This window comes from Polyodon spathula, chromosome 1 (assembly GCF_017654505.1).
Source record: "Polyodon spathula isolate WHYD16114869_AA chromosome 1, ASM1765450v1, whole genome shotgun sequence".
Classification (NCBI taxonomy): Eukaryota; Metazoa; Chordata; class Actinopteri; order Acipenseriformes; family Polyodontidae; genus Polyodon; species Polyodon spathula.
In genome coordinates, this window is record NC_054534.1 from 36,174,783 (window position 1) to 36,194,274 (window position 19,492).

A 19,492-nucleotide genomic window follows, 5' to 3' on the forward strand; every position below is an offset into this window, starting at 1 on the left:
GAACAATAGCATCCATTCACAGTGCATACTAAGTGATGTTAGGCAAAAAAGTAAGCCCTACGCAGGAGAATCCACTAAAAACAGACTCTTTGCTTAGCTAATGAATGTAGAACAGAAATTGATTACCTGCCGTCCACACTTCTGTATGGAAAACATAAATTATTTCCCCTTTTGCTTATTTTCTCCATACATAATGCAATTGCATATTTTATTTTATTTACAGCTGGTCTGCAACCTGTTTAGGCTACTTGTTTATCAAATGGAGGACACCCATGTATGTTGATCTAATTGAAATAATCAAGCTTTAAAAAACGGTGCTTGTAGAATACTTTAGAAACATGTATTACACAACTTTCCCAAAAACACAATTGCAAATTTTGTACCAAAGCTAAGCAATAACCTGTACTTTCACTAGAGACACTGGATGCGGCTTTAACAAGCAGTGTTTAGCTTTTTGAATTTCTAAGTCTTTAAATCGATGAAGTGAAACATGATACAATGAAAGATATGTTTTCTTTTTGTAATGCCTATGCTTCTTTTTCTTCTGTTTTCCAATATAGTTCCAATCTAAAAAGGTACTAGCTTATGTTGAAACATAAGCTCATATTGAAAACTCTCCAAAATATAAGCACTGCTTGTAAGACAGACACAGAGACACCATAACTCAAGCCTTCTGGTGCTCTGGTATCTTTGCAGATGTTTTTTTCCATTGTAGCCTTGATGTTTAAATTTACAGAACCCCTTTGTAACTGCGTAGCCAAATGTTATTTTATATTAAAATAAGCAGCTGATCTGTTTGGATTGCTAAGTTACCTGTTCTGAGTCACCTTCATACAGCATTGCTAAATACTGGATAAATAGTTTTGCTTTTATGGATGAGGAAAAAATGTTACATGAAATAGATGTTTACAATTATTTATTACAACATTTTTTTTTTTTTTTTTTTTTTTTTTTTTGCAAAAGTCCAAAAATGCTAATTCAAAAGTATTCTTATCCTTTGATGCCATAATAGTATTGTCTACAAGGTGCTATAAATTTCAATATGATAATGCAGAACCTAATTCTAGAAAAGTTTAGATTGTAGGTGAATAGTCTTAGAACATATAAAAGGGTTAGGCATAGGATGATTGCTGTCATTACTAATAAGTAAATACAGGAAAAAGTAAAAAGCTATCTGAAGACCTTAGGCAGAAAATGATTTATTGTCATAAAGCTAGAGAAGAATACAAGAAGATTTTCAAGCATTAAGTATTCCAATTTGAACTACTGAACTACCTCGGTCTGGAAGAAAGATGGTTCTTTCACCAAGAACAAGTAGAAGAATTGTGAGGAAGGTTAATAACAATCTGAGATTGAATGCCTAAGATATTCACAGTGAATTGGCTGCAAACGGGACTGGTATTGCATGGTGAAGGTCTCAATGGTCGCAGGCCAAGCAAAAAGCCACTCTTAGGAAAACGTCACAAGGACAATCGCTTAAAGTTTGCAAAACGGCATTTGAATGATGGATATGAGTTGTGGTCAAAGGTGTTGTGGAGTTTAGCAAGGTGTACAAAGAACACCATACCCACTGTCAAGCATGGAGGTGGTAATATCCTTCTATGGGGGCTGCTTTTCCTCTAATGGCACAGGAAATTTAGTTTCAATACATGGTAAATGAATTCTATAGCATACCAAAAGTTATTGGTCAATCATCTGCAACCTTCCGCTACAAAACTTGGTTTTAAGTCGCAATTGGACGTTCCAACACAACAACAATCCAAAGCACACATCAAAATCTACTTCAGAATGGCTAAAAAGAATAATATCAAGAACAAAAGCAATTTCCTACAATTATTTATTTTCGAGAAATTTCTAGAAATTATACATTTCCATTGGGTATGTAAACTTTTGACTACAACTGTATGTACAGGCAGACATACAGATTACTCCATGTAGCCCCAATCTGTAATAATAATAATAATAATAATAATAATAATAATAATAATAATTAATTAAGTATAATTAAGAATTTTAGTACATTGTGGTAAAAGTGTGCTTCAAAATCATAAATACTGTTATTTAAAGAGATCACTATCAAAGTATTAATCACACTGCTGCTGTAATTCTGTTGATATGAAATTATATTACTGTGTTAGTGCAACTGTTCAAAAAACAAAAAAAGCTTAATTACTGCTTTATTTATTTATTTATTTATTTTTTCCATCAAATCCCAGTGTAGGCCAGGATTTAGCCCCCAGGCACCCGCACATCTACCCATGTATCCAAATCTGCTGGACAGCTTGGTACTGTACCATTCACAGTAGAACTGCTGGCCTATAGATTAGTATACAGAACAAAACAGAACTTATAACTCCACAGCTAAAGCCTCAGAAATAATATTCCTCCTTTTCTGAGTTAAGTTAAAATTAAATGCTATACCATTACACTGCATTTAACCACTTAACTTTTACCATGTCATATAAAATTATGTTCAGTAATTTACCAAAGAACATTTAAAAATATAGTGTGTTTTCCTTTTAAAACAAAGCTTCCACTAGAATATTTACTATATGATGTTTTAAATCAATATTGAATGCTACAAAGCACAAGTACTTCCCCAAGGATAACTAACCTGTGAATATTTATTTGGTTTCAATTGTCCGCACCTCCACACAAAACAGTGTATACAAATAAGACAAATGAAAATAAGTGTTTAAAAAAAAAAAAAATCAACTGGCTTGCAGTAAACAAAAATAAAAACCTCTGAATTTCTTTAATGAAAAAACAAAACAAATCAAGCACTAGTTACCCTTTTTTGAGTCCCAAATTAAAGTTGGTTTGTAGAAATCTTGGTTTGTCACAAGGATATAATTGTGTATGTATGAATTATTTATTTATTTTATTGCATTTATTTATTGTTGCAATAATGTGTGTTCCGGACCTTTTTATAATCACAAAATATGAAAGAGCTGGTAAAAAATAAATTAAATAAAAAAAAAATAAAAAAATTCTAATAATATAAAAAGTCAAAATAAATGCATTTTTTTATTTTTATTTAAACTGTGTTCAGGAACAATACAAGGATTCAATGGTTTACATTTTTTTGTTTCCTATAATTTTTTTTTGAGAAACTGCCAATAATACTATTGCTAGAGCTAGACAAAACCGAATACTTCATACATCAATTACTGAGTTGACATTAATTGTATATAATAGAAGCCTGGGGACTAAGGCAAACACAAGAAACAAGCTATTAGAAAATGAACATGCAACAGAAACAACAGGTCTAGGTTTTTAAATCTTGTAGCTGTGTTTTTTGTTACTTTTGCTCTTTACAATGTAGAGAACATGGAAATAAAGATACTAAATTACTTTAGATTTTTTTTTCAATATGCTGAATAAATAAAGTAAAGCAATAATAAGCTGAACAAATAGGCAAAATAACATCTCTACTGGTATTGAGGTTCTGTTTAAAAATTAAATAACTGAAATAAGTATTGAAGCATTGTATTTAAAAAAAGCAGGTATTATCTATAATTGCTAGGAGAACAAAGATAACAAGCATGAACCAATTTGAAGAATCCACAATTGTGTGATTGAACACATGGTTTTGTGATTCTAATTGGCAATAACTACTGTTTTTGTCATAACAGGATCATAAACAAACATACACTAGTATTGATCACTAGCAACTGCATTGCAGCTTTATTTAAATCTATTACACAGTTTTGCACTAGATATAGTCTTTCATTTAAATCAAACAAAAAATACGTATAATATGGTCTCTAAAAAGAGATACATACAAAAGGTACCAAATGAACGTCGGAGAGGTTTGATCAATTCTGTTTAAAGTTTTAGCCGTTTCTTTCCACGATTCCTGTCAATTTGACTGACTCCACTTATAATGAGACATAAAAATGAGAGTCTCCTGTTCTGCTTACTGTAACTGTATCCCAGAATCATATTATCTGAAAAAATATATATTTATACCTTCATTAATAAATCTTTTCAGCGATAGCCAGTTAAGACGACAAAATATGTTATTAGTTAGCAGCTTAAAATATATATATATATATATATATATATATTTTCGTATTGGTGTATTTGTTTTTTTTTTATATATATACTATATATATTATATATAATACACAATTAAATTTATCCTTTATACACTATTTAACAATTGTTATATTACACTATCCTATATCTTACTTCTATCACTGGAAATACATCTAAAAGATCATAAAACACTAGATTTATTCTTAATACTTCTTACTTTCGTAAAAAAACTGTAAATATAGAAACACATATAAAAAGGCCTTTTTGATGGGAATATAAAGAATAAAACTATATATATATATATATATATATATATATATCACATAAAAGCACAAACACATTAATGTATAGCTGTACATGTCCACACTCTCAGAGGTTAATCATTCTTTTAATTAAAATATTGATTAATCTCAATAACGGCCACAAAACTTTAAGCAGAGAAACAGCAGGAAAATAAGAAAAAAAAACTGATTTCTGTTTTCACAATCTTCTCCACATACTGTATGTTGTCAGCAAATATTTTTTGTAAAAAACAAATACACACAAAAGACTACATTTTACAGGTAAAAGGAGATGTTTCATATTTCCACTCCAGAAGCAATTATAGATCTATACCACTGCACCATATTCAAATTAGAAAAAAAAAAAAAAGGTAATTGGAATGCTCTTAAGTATAATGATCAATATCAACTGGTTTACTTATGTAGTGCTGAGAAATAAGATATTTTCTAGCTTTGATTTATATAATAAAGTCACATAAGAACATTGAACATTGCCATAAATGTAAATTAGTATTAAATGCTGCCACCATGAAGCTCAGTTTAGAATACATTTTGACAGTGGATATAAATATGTAACATTAAAAATTAAAAATAAACCTGGCAATACGCAGAAACCCACCAAGTATACTCTTTCTTTATAATTTATATAGGATTGTGCATTTGTGACAAATATAATGAACAAGGATATATTTTTTAGAATCATCAACAGCATGTTGTTGCATATGCATTATAAGTAGTAAAAACAATAGTACATTGTCACCCTTATATCTTTTACTGACATTAATGTTACACTTCCTTGCTGGTATCCCAAATCTTACAATTATCATTTAAATTAGCACGCATTCATCAAAGGAGGTGTACAAATTAAGCAACAGCAAAAGTTTGCAAAGGACCTTTTGATTAGCCACATGTGCTAGCCATGGTACAAAGCATGTCTAATGCAGTAAATTCCTCTTTTTTTTTTTTTTTGAGGGGGGGTTATCTGGTGCAATGCCACAGCAGGGGTTCTGAAGCTGGTTTCTCTCAATACACAAGAGGCCTGGTGAGCATGGCCTGCTGCTTCCCTAGTCAATAAAAGTGAACTGATATATTTAAAAAAAAAAGGTTCTACACAAAAGCTCTCACGTGAAGCATGGTTAATGCTGCAGACAGAACCCAAACAGATGTGTGCTGTTTATTCTGTATATGGTAAATCGGGCACCAAAGGGGGCAACCCAGCAGGGCTTTGTAGGAAGGAGGGGGGCACGATGTCGCACACTCCAACCCCTGCATCTGCCACCGTAAACTAATTCTCTCAGCTTGTCCTCACCACAGCCATGCACCCACTGTGACTACTGCATGCTATTCTCAATCAAAATCTGGTTATAGATTAATAAGCAAAACACTTTCTTGCCTAATAAACAATTCATCAGGATGAAAATTGCACCAAAGCTCCTTAGGGCTACATGGTGGTACGTCCATTTATACAACATTCTGCACTTAGGGTCTAACCTTGCTTAATGGCACAACACATGGCGCATTAATATCATCTGAATGCATGCTTTAACTGGCTGCAGGGCTATTCCAAATGTTTCAATTCCTGCTGTATTTGCTTCAAATTAATTGTTTTTGTATTTTTACTGACTACCAAAATTTAAAACACAAATGTCATGTCAGGAAATTATTTAATATAAATATTTACCTAATTTGTGCAGTAACGACTGTATGTGTCAAAATGCTACCTAATGACAGTGAACCTGTGGACCCTAGCTTATTTAAAAACAAAAATACAAAGATCTTTTTTTTTTTTTTTTTAAATGTAGTTTTAAATGTGTACAGTATTACTTATTATCAAATAAAGAATACAGAGCTTAGGAACCCTGCCAGCTGCAGGCTGAAAATACTGTCCCATGTATTTAATTTACTTACTATTTGATTATAGTATTTTTGCTGCCTACAATTAACAGATCACCTCTAGCAAGAAGTAAGTTAAAATAAATATGGTCAAATAAATACATTCAAATACAAAAGCCGTGAATACATTCAAATAAAATAGAAGATGAATATGATAATATAGTACATTTTATAATTCCGTAAGCCACTTATGTGTAAACAGCTTGATTATAAAATAAATGTTTGGTTAATGTTCTTTCATGGAATTTACCCCATATAAAACTTTTTTATTTTTTATTTTATTTACTTGCACCAATAGTTTGCAGAAAAAAAATGAATGTTTAACAAGAACACGTCTTAAATATATATAAAAAAAGATATATCAGACAACAAGAATGCTTAAAGCCTTTAACTACACAAAAAAAAAGAAAAGAAAAAAAAAAAACATAATAGTGCAGATTTACTATGGTACATTTTCTGTCCGTGTATAAAATACAAAATTTTTTGACATTACATACAAATATAATGTATACACGCACATACAGAAATTCACTAATCTACAAGATTTTAAAATGAACATGGTGTGTATCTCACTATCTCACTTGTGAATATACACACACATACAGTTTCATATGATTATAAAAGACCATAGATGGTTTCATAAACATATATATATATATATATATATATATATATATATATATATATATATATATATATATATATATATATATATATATGCATGTGTGTGTGTGTGTGTGTGTGTTTCTATAGAATATCACATATCCATTTACGTTTGTTCTCTAGAGTCAGATCTGGAACTAGATCATGCTGCATTTCACCTGATGATTCAAAATTATCTGAAATGCTGGTCAGACACATTTGTTACTGTGACTTTACCGATTCAGTTTATAATGGGCCTAATATGTTAATCTAAACACTGCTGTCTAATCAAATCCAAACAGTGGGATGGTGTTGTAAATTAAATAGATTCACCTACAGTGCCACCTATATGTTTTTTTAAAAAAATTTGCAAGCAACACCATAAATGAGACAGCAGAAACCACACATGCGTCTTTAATGACACAGTAAATTATAGGCATACGATTATATATAATATATTATATATCTATATATATAGATATTATATATATATATATATATATATTATATAATATATATATATATTTATATACTTTTTTAAACTAGCAATTTGAAAAAAAAAATAGGAAGAAGAGATTTTAAAAAGAGTTTTAAAAGGGAAAATAATCTGAAAATAAATAAACATGGAAGAAATCCTTTTTAAGTAAAATATTTAAAATAGGAGAGTGAAGGCTGCAGAGTACGGTAATAAAATCACTTCCAAACGCAGCTCACTAAGACCAAGAGTAGTCCTAACAGGTATCTTATGCTGGTAATTAGAGAGATTTAAGAAGGATTTGTTGTTAAAAACTGAGGATGCATTTAAACAGACATAAATAGAATAGAAAGGTCTTTTGGTTTTACTTAAGTGGCTGTAATGCAGCTTGAGCAAATTATCTAGTGACTAGTATAAGACCTAGTCAGAACAGAGGAAAAAGCTCATTGTATGTAAATTATTTTTTACTGATATGCAAGTCATTCTCTCAACATGCCTAGTTCCTCAAATACAGAATACCTGTTGTGACTAAAGCAATGCAAAATGTTTTTAATGTTTGCAGAAAAAAATGAAACTCCATATTTCCATACAAATTCAAAACTGTGTTGTACAGTATATGTTAATGTAACCTTTTACATCTATCTTGACATGAACATGGAAGATATAGCACTGTTGATGTTGCTCATTTCACATATTTATTTCTGAGCTTGTTTGAAGCGCAGCTTATAATCCCTCTCTCTCTTTCTATATATATATATATATATATATATATATATATATATATATATATATATATATATATATATAGACACACACACACACAGTGAACGCCAAATCAACAGCCCTACAGACCTCAAGGTATTTTAACTATTTTCTAGGTAAGGAGGAAACAAATATTGTGAAACTGTATAGGTCATGGAAACGATGGTCCAGGAAAACATTTATTGAATTGGTCAGGTCTAAGAAGTAAATTATTTTCAGGGTGAGTGGTCTAAGCTCCAAAAGTTGCTGACCCACACACAAGAAAGGTTTCACACCAGAAAAGCTGTTGGTGGGGAAGATAATTAAGTGATTTTTTTTCATTATTTTACATTTACCTGGACAGGAAGCAAAAACAGCTGAATTCTGATACAGGCCGTATGCTAAAATCACTAACAAACAAAAGGATTTACTATTGCACTCATCATTAGGCAATGCTTTTCCTAGAATAAAAAAAAAAAAAAACAATTTTATTGTGCCTAAACATGTGACCTTTTGTGTTCAGTAATAACCAGAAATGCAATGCATCTGCTGAAATAAGATGTGCAATGTCTGTTTTAAATTAAAACAGTACCCTTTAAAAAAAAGCAATATAAATGCTTACAGTAGATATTAATATAGTATGTTGAAGTTCTGAAGCAATTAAAACGTAAGATACTGATTTTCACATTTGTCATGAATGCTTCAGGGCCGCAGTTTAAGCTATCTAGAGCATTTTCCATGCAGGTGTTATGGAATAAAAAGCTTTACCTGCAGCAAGGTAGTACCTTGAACTGCACAATAGTCTGTCATTAAGGTACAGTAGGTTCCAAATACCAATACAGCCAGAGAAAATCTTAAGCAAAATCTGTATCTTAACCATCTGTTATTGCTTGACAGGAGAGCTACATTTTTCAACTCTGTTTTATATACAGGAATTATTTCTCAAAGTATGTTTGTTTTTACACCAGTAGCAGTAGTTAACATTGTGTATTTATAAGCCGATAACGAGTTATTGGGGATATGTTTTTCAGGTTAAAATAAGATACATTTCTATAAAAAAAAAAAAGAAAAAAAAAAGATTATACAAACAAGCCTCTCTCTAATATGAGCTGCCTATTTGCTGTGCACAAAACACGAAAAAGTGGGTGGAGTTACAATTTGACTGAGATATACACAGAGCCACAGACTGACTATGGTGAATCATTTGTTTTTAAATACTGTATTTCTTTGAATTTAAGACTTTTTAAACCAATTTTTTATTCTCAAAAATGGCCTGTGTCTTAAATTCGAGTACGGTATAGTGATGCGTGTATTAAAATCGCCATAAAAAGAAGCGACTACCCGAGTACACAACAACAGCGTCATCTACTGCCCGATCTCGAATCATCCATGACATTTAGGCAGTCATTTTCAAAGAAGCATCACTACCTTCCTGAGGAATTCAAAGAGAAGCTTTTACAATTTCAGCATTTCGTTATTAGGCTCAGTTCTAACAAACAGTACCAACTTTGACGGATCGGAAATGCCGTTCAGACCCACATTTTTGACATGCCAAGCAATATCACAGGTCACAAAAAGAGAGAAAACAGGTGTGAGTAATCATGACTAGAAATGAGAAGCAGCACATTATAATGCTCTGTGGGACAGCAGACAGCCGCAAACTCCCTCCATACATCGTTTTCTTATATGCGTTATTGAGGTTGTATCTTTGTAAATGCATCTTTATTTGATGCTTTATTTTTTCCTCAAATTGAGGGTGGAAAATTTGGGCTGCGTCTTATATTCGAGTGCATCTAAAATCCGAGGGAATACGATACGTGTTCACTAAACTTAATTATGTAAACTTCTTTATATTTTACTTAACAACAAATAAACAGGGCCACATACTGCAAAAACAAAAAAATGCAAATTATGTGTTTTTAAATAAAATAGACAATGTGATCATGTTACATTTTAACAGAAAAAATTTAAATGACACACAATATTTTAGATATTCACACATCAACAAGATGCCCCTCCCCTCTATAGAGGATTTCAATGCCTGCATTTAAGTCAATCCTTTAACTAGATACCCTGGATTGAAATATGGGCGACAGAGGTTTGGCGAGACCTTAAAAATGTGATTTTATATTGTGCATTCAATTTTAAATTTGATAGTGCAGGACAACACTAATCTTTGTGCATAAAATATCTTCTTTTCTTTTTTTTTATAACAAAGATAAAAATAAAAAAAACACTCCTTACAGACACTGATAAGACAAGCCTGTCAGAATTTGATTTCACAGTGACCAAGACACTCAAACCAACCGATCACAATCTAAGGTCAGACAGTACAACACTGTAATCCAAACAATGACTCACTCCTATATATATATATATATATATATATATATATATATATATATATATATATATATATATATATATATATATATATATATATAAAAAAACAAAAAAAATACACAGCAAATACTTATTTTTCAGAGTACTTGCTTTGGGAAAATGAGAGGGGTAGCTGGCAAATCTAATTTTTTTCTCTAGAAAGTATGTCACGTCTGTATTTCTAGTCTGTACTAAGTGCATGAGGTTGCCTAGCATTTGGTGTATTTCTAATAAACACTGAAAAATTACTCTCTCAGACTAACTGTATTAGGACATCTACAGGGAAGCAGACATATATACTCATAATAAATTTCTAAAGATAAGGTTTCATCATAATTGCATAAACAGATGTTAGCAGTATTTTTCATTTTGTGTCCTTAAAGCCCAATTTAACCTTACTTGCTGGTCAAATTTTAAGGTTAGAAAAGGACTGGCGCACTTTGTTTTTTAATGCAAAGGTCTAGATCATAAACTAAGCAAGACTTAGATTGCATTTTGTTAATGGAGTACTGTGCTTAGATTGTGTTATTCCTCTAAGCATATTTATCACGATTGATGCAGTAAATATATCAGTAAACACAGTTTTACAACCTCTTACAGATGTATCTTTATTTGCTAGTAATGTATTAATCATTATTAGGCACACATAAATTCTGGTTCTGACCTCATAAAGCACACAATTTCATTACACAGCCATCTAGTGCACCAAAGTGTATTGCCAGCAGTACAAACATAATCTTAACCCTTAGAAATTGTTCACTAGATGGCACTGGTGCGTATATGTTTTTTAATCTGAAATAGCCTGCGTTACATATGCTTATGGCAGGCAATTACTGAAGAACTGCTCTGGAAATCAGGTAAAAGTACATCAACAATGGAAATATAGTATTTAAATAAAAACAAAAAAAAAACAAAAAAAAAAAAACTGAGTAGTTCTAGAAGAACCACTCAATTATTGCAAATATTCAATATTCCAATTATGCATAATTTAATACACAGACACATTGTGTATACATGTATAATCTCCAATATTCAATTAGTTATGTGTGTCAAACCATTAACAATGGGGCTAAAATGAACTAGAAATAGAAATGTAGAAAAATTCAAGTGTGCATCCTATTTGTACAGCAGCGCCCCTCTCTTCAACTTTTGCTTTTTATCGGCAATCCATACTGTAGGCCCAGGAATTGGAGCCGGTCCCTGTAAACAATGAAACAGTATACAGAGAAAGAGCATGTTGTGGAGGTACTCACTTAGAGAGTTGCTTTTCAGAGTCGGCACAAAGCTCCAGCAGCCCCATCAGCACGGCTGAGACGTCCATGTAGGGCTCCCAGACTGTGAAGCCCCGACCAATGAGATCAATGGCAGTCCGGCGTATGGTGCTATGGGAAGGAAGTTTAGGGCTGGGCGGCTGCAGCAGGAGGAATGTGAGCGCCTTGCCTAGAATTAAAAGGGGCGGGGGAGTCAATGACAATGGAACTAGAAAATTGATTTCTTGCTCATAACCCCAGTTACCTGTTTGTTTTGGAAGTAGTGGTGTTCCGTACAAACAGCTGAAAAATCCATGAACCTCCTTGGGCTTGTCACAAGGGTAAAATAAGTCTGTGTTTCAGAAAGGCAAATTTAATTACACATCCAGTTATTAAGAAAGTTGAATGCTGGTTACTTGTTTTATTTTTTACATACATACATACACATTGTGTCTATGTGTGTGTGTGTGTATATATATATATATACACACACATACACATAGAGAGAGAGAGAGAGAGAGAGAGAGAGAGAGAGAGAGAGAGAGAGAGAGAGAGAGAGAGAGAGAGAGAGAGACACACACACAGTGCCAAGAAAAAGTTTTCGCATATTTCAAGCATTGAAAACCTAAAATGTTATTAGATCTTAATCTTAGTCCTAATAATAGAGAAAGATAACCTGATTAAACAAATGACACAAAACATGATACTTTTTCAACATTTATTTAGCCACAAATGATTCAGTATTAAATATCCATGTGTCAAAAAGTATGTGAACCTTTGGATTCAATAACTGGTGGCACCCCCTTGAGCAGCAATGACTTCAACTAAGCATTTCCTGTAACTGTTGCTGTCTTTCACATTGGTTTTAAGGAATTTTGGCTCATTCCTCCTTACAGAACTGCTTCAACTCCGTGACATTTCAAGGCTTCCTTTCAAGGACAGCTCGCTTCAGGTCCTGCCAAAACATTTCAATGGGGTTTAGGTCCGGACTTTGACTAGGCCATTCTAAAACGCGGAATTTCTTCTTCTGCAGCCATTCTTTTGTAGAGCTGATTGTATGTTTAGGATCATTGTCTTACTGCATGACCCACTTTCGGTTCAGCTTCAGCTCACGGACGGATGGCCTGACGTTCTCCTCTAGCATCTTCTGATACAATGCAGAATTCATGGTTGTGTCAATGATGGCAAGCCGTCCAGGTCCTGAGGCAGCAAAGCAGCCCCAAATAAGAAGGTTAAGGTTCTTCTGTTCGAATGCAGTGTTTGGTTTTCGCCAAACATATCGTTTCTCATTGAGGCCAAAAAGTTCTACCTTTGACTCGTCTGTCCAGAGAACATTGTTCCAGAAGTCTTGTGGATCATCTATGTGCACTTCGGCGAACTTCAGTCAGGCAGCATTGTTCTTTTTAAAGAGCAATGGTTTCCCTCTGACTATCCTTCCATGAACACCATTCTTTTTCAGTCTTTTTTCGATAGTTGAATCATGAACACTCACATTAGCTAAGGCGAGAGTGGCCTGCAGATTCTTGGATGTTACTCTGGGGCTCTCTGTGACTTCCTTAATGATTTTCCGGTTTGTTCTTAGAGAGATTTTGGTAAGACGACCACTCCTGGGTAGTGGCTGTGGTCTTGAACTTTCTCCATATGTAGACTGCCATCTGTCTGACAGTGGATTGGTGGAGCCCCAGATCCTTAGAAATGGTTTTGTAACCCTTTCTAGACTGATGAGCATCAATAACTGTTTTTCTGAGGTCCTCAGAGATTTGTTTTGATTACGACTTGATGTGTTTCCACACACCTGTATGGTGAAGAACAAACTCACAAAGTGATAAAACTTACTTTTTCACATACCCTGAATCTTAATTACTCATTGTTTGTCTAATTCATACATCATTTTATTTCAAAAGACATAGAATTTGTTAATATTAACCCTATTGGATATTTAAGAAAATATTGATTAAAGAAGGCTATCATGGTAAAACTATGGAATTTCCATAATTATCATTGGGGTTCACAAACTTTTTCTCGGCACTGTACACACACACACACACACAGACAAAAGTATTGGCATCCGACACTTAATATAAGATAATACAAGCATTAGCCACTAATTAACATGACAAAGACCCCATTTCTGATACAGCAGTTTAACAAGCAATCTTTATAAAAAATAAATAAATATAAAATATATATATATATATATATATATATATATATATATATATATATATATATATATATATATATATAAAAAGCACTTAAGCAATTTCAAATATTTGTTCATGACATAAGTATTGGCACCTTTATATCAGAAGTTTGTAAAAAAATGTATAGAACTAATTAAAAAAACATATTAATTGATTGAAAACCATTACACAGTAACTAAGCAGCATTATAAAGTCAATAGTCAGAAAAACAGCTAATTAATTAAAAGATCATGGTCAAGACAAAAGAGTTGGATTCACGGCTGAGAACAACACTTGTAGCAAACAAAACCAAAGGAAAAGGCTACAGTACGGTATCAAAGACATATGGTATACCAAAATCCACAATCAGAGCAATAATCGAGCATTACCACAGAACAAATTCAACTGAAACTACAGCAGGTGTAGGTGAATCATCCAATCAGTTAAACCCCACATTAACAGCCAACGATTTAAAGAAAGATTTAGAAACATCAGGCATAATACATTCTGCCCTGTCACCAGTATGCAGGCACTATTTCAAATACATTAATATTATCTTACTGATTATATTTAATGGTTAGCCCATAGTTGGTTATAAGTAACAAATAACTCAAAATCTGTCTACATAGAAACTTTTTTGTGTGAGGTGGTCAGCCATGTTTTACATCTTCCCACTAAACAATAAAGATATGTGCTGTGCTATAAGCATTAGTTACAGTACAGAAGGTTCCAGTAAAAATACCATAACTGCAGTATAACTGCAAAAATCGAAAAAAGAAACTGATTGGGTTTAACCACCCAGTTTGGAAACTATTAGGCACAGCACAACTTCATATATAAAATAAAACACTGTCTGTTATAATGGCAAAAAATAAATAACAAAAAAATATAAAAAATCTGCAAATGTATTGGCACTACACTGAATGCAGTCTCTAACAATAGCTAGTGGTATTTTAAAAGCAATGCCTCAGATCTCTATCCCATTACACATTAATGCACTTAAACTGGTTCAAACAATCACCACAATGTATACTAGCCCTGTAATCAAATCTGTATCCAAGCACTCCACATACAGTATATACAACAACAGCTGAACAGCGGTGTGTGTCTGACAAAGAAAACCCACTACACAATCCACAGTGAATGGGTCTGATTTTTGGCTTTCTTTTCATTCTTCTTGTTTCTGCTCTCACATCATGCTAGCATCATTGTAATTTCAAGAACCAGGACCTGCAATTTTTGTTAGTAACAATTTCCATCCTAAGGTTGTCATTTTTTGTTGGAGTAATCAGTATATAAAAGTTGATCTCCATGATCTGTGCATCCACCATATGCAAGTTTGACAGATACATTCTTCATATTCTGGTTCTAATCAATATAAATTGTGCTAAATAATATTCCAACCAAGTTCCATCACATTTGGATGCGGATCTCTATGTAAAACTCTAATACTGTATGTGAGACACTTGCACTGTGTTCTTGTCATTGGGATATGAATCCCTAGCAAGGGATAATAGTACAACAATATTCTTTAACCAAATTAAGGCAAAAAATTAGGCACACACACAAATCAAGCCGTGGACACACTGCCACAGCATCAGTGTTATAAATGAAAACAGTGTGATGATTATGGATTATGTCAAGATCATATTAATTTCTATGTATTACTGAAATATAAAACAAAACATATTGCACACTATTAGGTAACAGATCTCTCAAATCTATATTCATTACAAAATGGGTCACAACCAGAAACGCTCTGAATAACATTGTCAATCTGAAGTATCTGTTCTCTCCAATAAGAAAACAAAAAACAAAAACAAAAAAAACACACATTACATTTGTTTTTGACTATTACACTAAAAAGCAACAATCTATATATATATTATATATATATATATATATTATATATATATATATATATATATATATAATATATATAACTGACCTCTGACCTCTTGCAGTACACATCTACACAAGGGACACTGGGAGTAAGGATCAGTACTTTCAGCCATTTTATGCGTGGAAAAAATCCTTTTCTGCAGAGGTCATCTCAAGCATGACCTGGCATTTAAGAGAAACACTGCAGGTGAAGACTGACCATTACCAGAGAAGGAGAGAGGAGCGCCAATCCTTGCACCATTTATCATTTGTTATATTGAACACATTTCTACAGTATATTACTTCCCATATCATACTGTATATTCATACTTTACATGTTTATTAGCCAATCTATGTTCATAGTTTCTTACTATCTAAGATTTTGTTTCTGTTTCAGAATGTGAGCAAATCCCAATGACAGACCCTTCTGTGTTTCTTGTTCATAAGGTACTGTATATGTTCTTTGTTGCATTCCCACCCTATTACAATGCTGGATAAAAGGACACAGTGAATGGCTCTCCCTAGCTGCCTTTGTGAAATGCATATGTTGTAATACATTCCCCAGTGGACACATCCTGAAACAACTTGTACAGAAGGGTTAAAGGACTGAAGCCATCAGTTGGATTCACAAGGCACTGATTTGCACTCATCTTGGACTAACTTCCCTAAGGTAACATTTCGCAGTCCGACTTTAGCGCTAATTGCGATCTGTGAACCAGACGTAAATCTTTTACTTTTAACCCTAGCTGAACACCAATGGTTAACTCTTCTGCTAAAATCATGTGTAATATAATTTAAATGTGTGTGTTGCATTTCGTAAAATACAAGCGATATGATGATTTCAAAAAGAAAAAAAGCATTTTTGTTATAAAATAATGGCAGGTGCAATACTACAGAATCTTATACTATACCCATTATGTCCACATTGGGTTTCTGGAAGGGAAATGCACATGCTAATAATACTAATTCTAAATGTTTTCTCTGCATTAGTACCTCAATTACAGAGATATCATCAAATCCTCAAAGGATCTGGAAACCTAGGGTTTAACCTCTGGAGAGTTTGAGCTATTAAATCCACAAGATAAGACAACAGAGAAACTACAGTAAATCCCTTTATGAAACCTTAGGCATCAAATAAGATACATATATTTCAAAGGAAAGAACAATCCAGACATCCTTCTTGGCAGCTCTTTAAATAACGTGTAAAAGATTGGCATGTCTACAAAACCTACTATGTGTTGACGGACAGCTTGTTTACAACTCAAACTCATATCTTGTGGACACTGCTCCTGGGTCAGCAATTGTAAACATTTCAAATGCACAGCTGCATCTGCAGTGGTCAGCATGGTGTGGGGGGAAGGCCTCCAGAGAATGGCTAAAGACTGCTGGCATTTAACTGAAACCTTTTAGATCTCTCTCTCTCTCTCTTTCATACACACACACATACATACTGTATGTATGTAACATTGTACATACATACAATCTTACAAAATTGCTTTAATAGTAATATACGATAATTATCTTACTGACATTGCTCAAGTTGTTTTAGCAGCTTTATACCAATCCCTGCACAGATAGTTTAAAAAATCAGCTTCACAAAAACTCTATATTCCTTGGGCTCTATCCTCTCCGTCTCCCCCATTTATGAAGGTGGAGTGAATCCACTTGGCTGAGGATCATTAGGGTCTGTAGTGTGTAATGATCTGCAACACAAATGCTGACAAGAGGTTTCTAAATGGCCGTATGTTTGCATAGAAATCAAATTAATGTTGTTCGTGAAAACTAACTGCTAAATAATTACATTTACAATTTGCCATATTTATTTACGGTCACTATATTCCAATCTACTTGGCAACTGGGGAAGCAACAAGATATGGGAAAAACATACCCTATAAATGGCTTTTACTACAAAGTGGAAATCGGAAAGGTAACAGGAAAATATATTACTGTATGCTGTGATAATAACGTATGGACGTTTATATGAAAGGCCACAAATCCCACAAAACATCAGCAGGCCAAAATGTTGCAGCAGGAATATTTTTGTTACAAAATACATAACGAAATACATCTCAAAAAACTCAAGCTGAAAGCTAGATGAGCCAGGGTGCTATCTTCAGGTATTCATGCAAATCTAAGCTGACACCAGATCCCGACATCAATATTGAAAATCAAAACAGTTTGATGATGTTTAATTGAATCATTGTCTTCATAATAATGATGTTATTTAGTTAGTGCAGGAGCTTCGGCTCTTACATATCTAGTTCTGCTATAATGGATGGAGTACTAACAGTAATCTTTAAAAGCGAGATACTATAAAGAGAGATATTGTATTTTAACATAGTAACAAAAAAAAACAAAAAAACCCACTAAATCTGCCAGTCAATTATTGTGATTTCAATAGATTATGAGTTTTCCTTATTGCAGCCTACAAATTACATATCAGTTATTATTATGATGGTTCAACAGAGCAGCCTGCAAGATGGCTTATAACAACTCTTTGCTGCTTTGTCACTGCTAGGGGACCAGCTGGCGATCCCATCAGGGGAAGCCTCCTTTTTTTGCAAAGGTGCATTATGCAGTTTTCACACAAGTGCTAACATTTTTTAAGCAAGAGTAAGTTTGACCTTAACATGTTATTCACAGCAGCCCCTTTTTGCTCATTTTACACTATAATATCAAATCATGTAAACTCTAATAAAAGTTGAGTATGACAATAATATTACTGTGATAAACTAATTAATCACTAATGGACTGTATATATCCCCTTCACATTGACATATTATTTTTTAGGATAATCTGAAGTTAAGAATTACAAAAGACAATGGTGTAAATGTAATAAAGTGTTGAGCCTGTTGCAATAGTCACAAACCAGTTGCAAAAAAGTCGGAAGTCTAGTGTGAAATGTACTAAACAAGCACAATGCTATTTGCGACTTTTTAGGGAATGCTTTGCGGCAGCAGCTTTTCTTAGCGGTTCAGCCTTAGATGAATATTAATTATGTGCATTCCTGCACAAATTCGCAAAAAGGGGGTGGAGATGGTGCAAATGAGGGTTCTCAAAAATTATGAGATGTACAAACACTTACAATTACATCAATTTAAGAACTTTTAAAAGCATGTCACAATTGTTGTTGGCATTTCCCAGTCCGCTTTTTCTCACGTATTGCCAGTTGTGCTCAATGCATTTTTGAGATGAACAGCCAGATACCTACAGTATTTTTTCTTAAAAGCAAGGTGTATTTACAACACTTGAAAGCAAATTTCTATGGCATTTCTGGTTTCCCCAACATGTTGGCAACAATAGACTGCACACATGTGCCACTACCCGACCCCCACCCCCCAGCTCATTCTGAGCATATAGATGGTTTGCAACTGTGCACAATTTAGCACTGCACCCCTGACTAACTTAATTAAAATCTAACAGTAAACATTTGGCTTATAGCTGACTAATGATAATAATTGTATTTTTTAAACCCGATACCTAACAAAAACAATGTTGTTTTGATTCTTGGACCCTTGCATATATAGATGTTACCACAACTCAACTCCTGCTATTTATTTGAACAGTGTCATACGACTCTCCCAATTGAGATCTCGCTAAGAAGATGCAACAAATATTTAAATTAGTATATTGCAGCTTTTTTCACTAACATATTTTCTCTTCGTACACATGACAAAATTTATACTTTGCTAAGTGTTTGCACTGCGACTGGCCCATTTAGTA

At 33.2% G+C, this 19,492-nt stretch overlaps 1 protein-coding gene across 4 annotated transcripts in view; it reads right to left on the bottom strand.

Annotated features, from left to right (window-relative positions):
• LOC121318091 (WD repeat-containing protein 7-like) overlaps positions 1–19,492 on the bottom strand; it is a 217,841-nt gene that overhangs the window by 39,790 nt on the left and 158,559 nt on the right. For all 4 annotated transcript variants that reach the window (XM_041254378.1, XM_041254367.1, XM_041254396.1 and 1 more), the window contains one exon: positions 11,709–11,895. In XM_041254378.1, coding sequence (XP_041110312.1) covers positions 11,709–11,895 — 187 coding nt within the window. The remainder of the gene's footprint in view (positions 1–11,708; positions 11,896–19,492) is intronic.